General features: G+C 52.0%; 1 protein-coding gene across 1 annotated transcript in view; it reads left to right on the top strand.

Annotated features, from left to right (window-relative positions):
* Nucleotides 1-544: 544 nt before the first annotated feature.
* Nucleotides 545-1,401, top strand: part of LOC146076067 (C-type lectin domain family 10 member A-like) — a 65,797-nt gene continuing 64,940 nt past the window's right edge. Inside the window, exons 1-2 of the mRNA XM_083185896.1 lie at nt 545-689; nt 1,343-1,401. The exon at nt 1,343-1,401 is cut by the window's right edge and continues 23 nt beyond it. Coding sequence (XP_083042022.1) covers nt 1,346-1,401 — 56 coding nt within the window. The 5' untranslated portion in view covers nt 545-689; nt 1,343-1,345. The remainder of the gene's footprint in view (nt 690-1,342) is intronic.

Genomic DNA, 1,401 nt, shown 5'->3' with positions numbered 1-1,401 from the left:
CTCCGGGTCCTCCGTACAGTGAGCAGTCCAGAGAGAGACTGACGGAGACACTGTGCTAATCACTGTACTAATAAGTGCCTCCCTCCCTCCGGGTCCTCCGTACAGTGAGCAGTCAAGAGTGCTTAAAAAAATATTAAGGTGGCTAGAGTTACATTTTTATGAAATTTATAAAGAACAATGTATATACATATATGATTTCATTAAAATAGGGAGGGGGGGAGGCACAAAAATGTTGTGCCTAGGGGCGGCCTGACCCCTAAATTCGCCCCTGATGATACATACAGCTGTAAGTCAGAACCCACTCTCAGCACGCACTCCCAGTTATCTGGAATAGGAGTATGATGTAATCTGTGCTGACTCTGCAGCTGGGTCACAGGGGTAACAGGAGTGGGAATTCATGAGAAAGTCATCACTATTAGGAAACTAGAGAAAATGATTAGTTTACTAATTTTGCAGATCTTTGGTTGGAGGAGGAGGGAAGTTAGTGGGAGGGGGGGGGTTATAATACACAGGGCTGTGTTGGACAGTGGGAATGAGAATACAATATGTGCCTCTTGCATAATATAAATACCTCTGCATCCCATTAATTCATTATCATCAGAACAAACCTGAAGCAGTTCCAGATATAGAGGAGACCTGACACCAGACGTGGTGAGGTGCAAAGGAACTGGAAGGACAGCTGGCACCAGGTGAGGAAAGAGCGAGAACAGACACTTGGTGGGAACATATATAGAGCTGGAACCAGCTGAGGACAGAGACAGAGCCGGCACCAGGTGAGGACAGAGACAGATCCGGCAGCAGGTGAGAACAGAGACAGAGCCAGGCACCAGGTGAGGACAGAGACAAAGCCGGCACCAGGTGAGGACAGAGACAAAGCCGGCACCAGGTGAGGACAGAGACAGAGCTGGCACCAGGTGAGGACAGAGACAGAGCCGGCACAAGGTGAGGTCAGAGACAGAGCCGGCACCAGGTGAGGACAGAGACAGAGCCAGGCACCAGGTGAGGACAGAGCCAGGACCAGGTGAGGACAGAGACACAGCCAGGACCAGGTGAGGACAGAGACAGAGCCAGCACCAGGTGAGGACAGAAGCAGAGCCGGCACCAGGAGAGGACAGAGCCAGGACCAGGTGAGGACAGAGACACAGCCAGGACCAGGTGAGGACAGAGACAGAGCCGGCACCAGGTGAGGACAGAGGCAGAGCCGGGCCCCAGGGGAGGATCGAGACAGAGCCGTCTGTGCCCCAAACACTGGCAGCCTAACAATCACGCTGCCTCTAGAACCGCTCTGGTAACTACAGTGACCAGCATAGACCAGTGAATTATAATGTTCTCTACCTTACAGAACATGTCACAAGATTATGATGGATTATGCGAGGACGCCGCGCCAGGAAGCAGCGCAGG

The sequence above is a fragment of the Crinia signifera genome, chromosome 4, assembly GCF_055691185.1.
Source record: "Crinia signifera chromosome 4, ASM5569118v1, whole genome shotgun sequence".
Lineage (NCBI taxonomy): Eukaryota > Metazoa > Chordata > Amphibia > Anura > Myobatrachidae > Crinia > Crinia signifera.
This window is presented reverse-complemented; position numbering and strand designations above follow the sequence as displayed.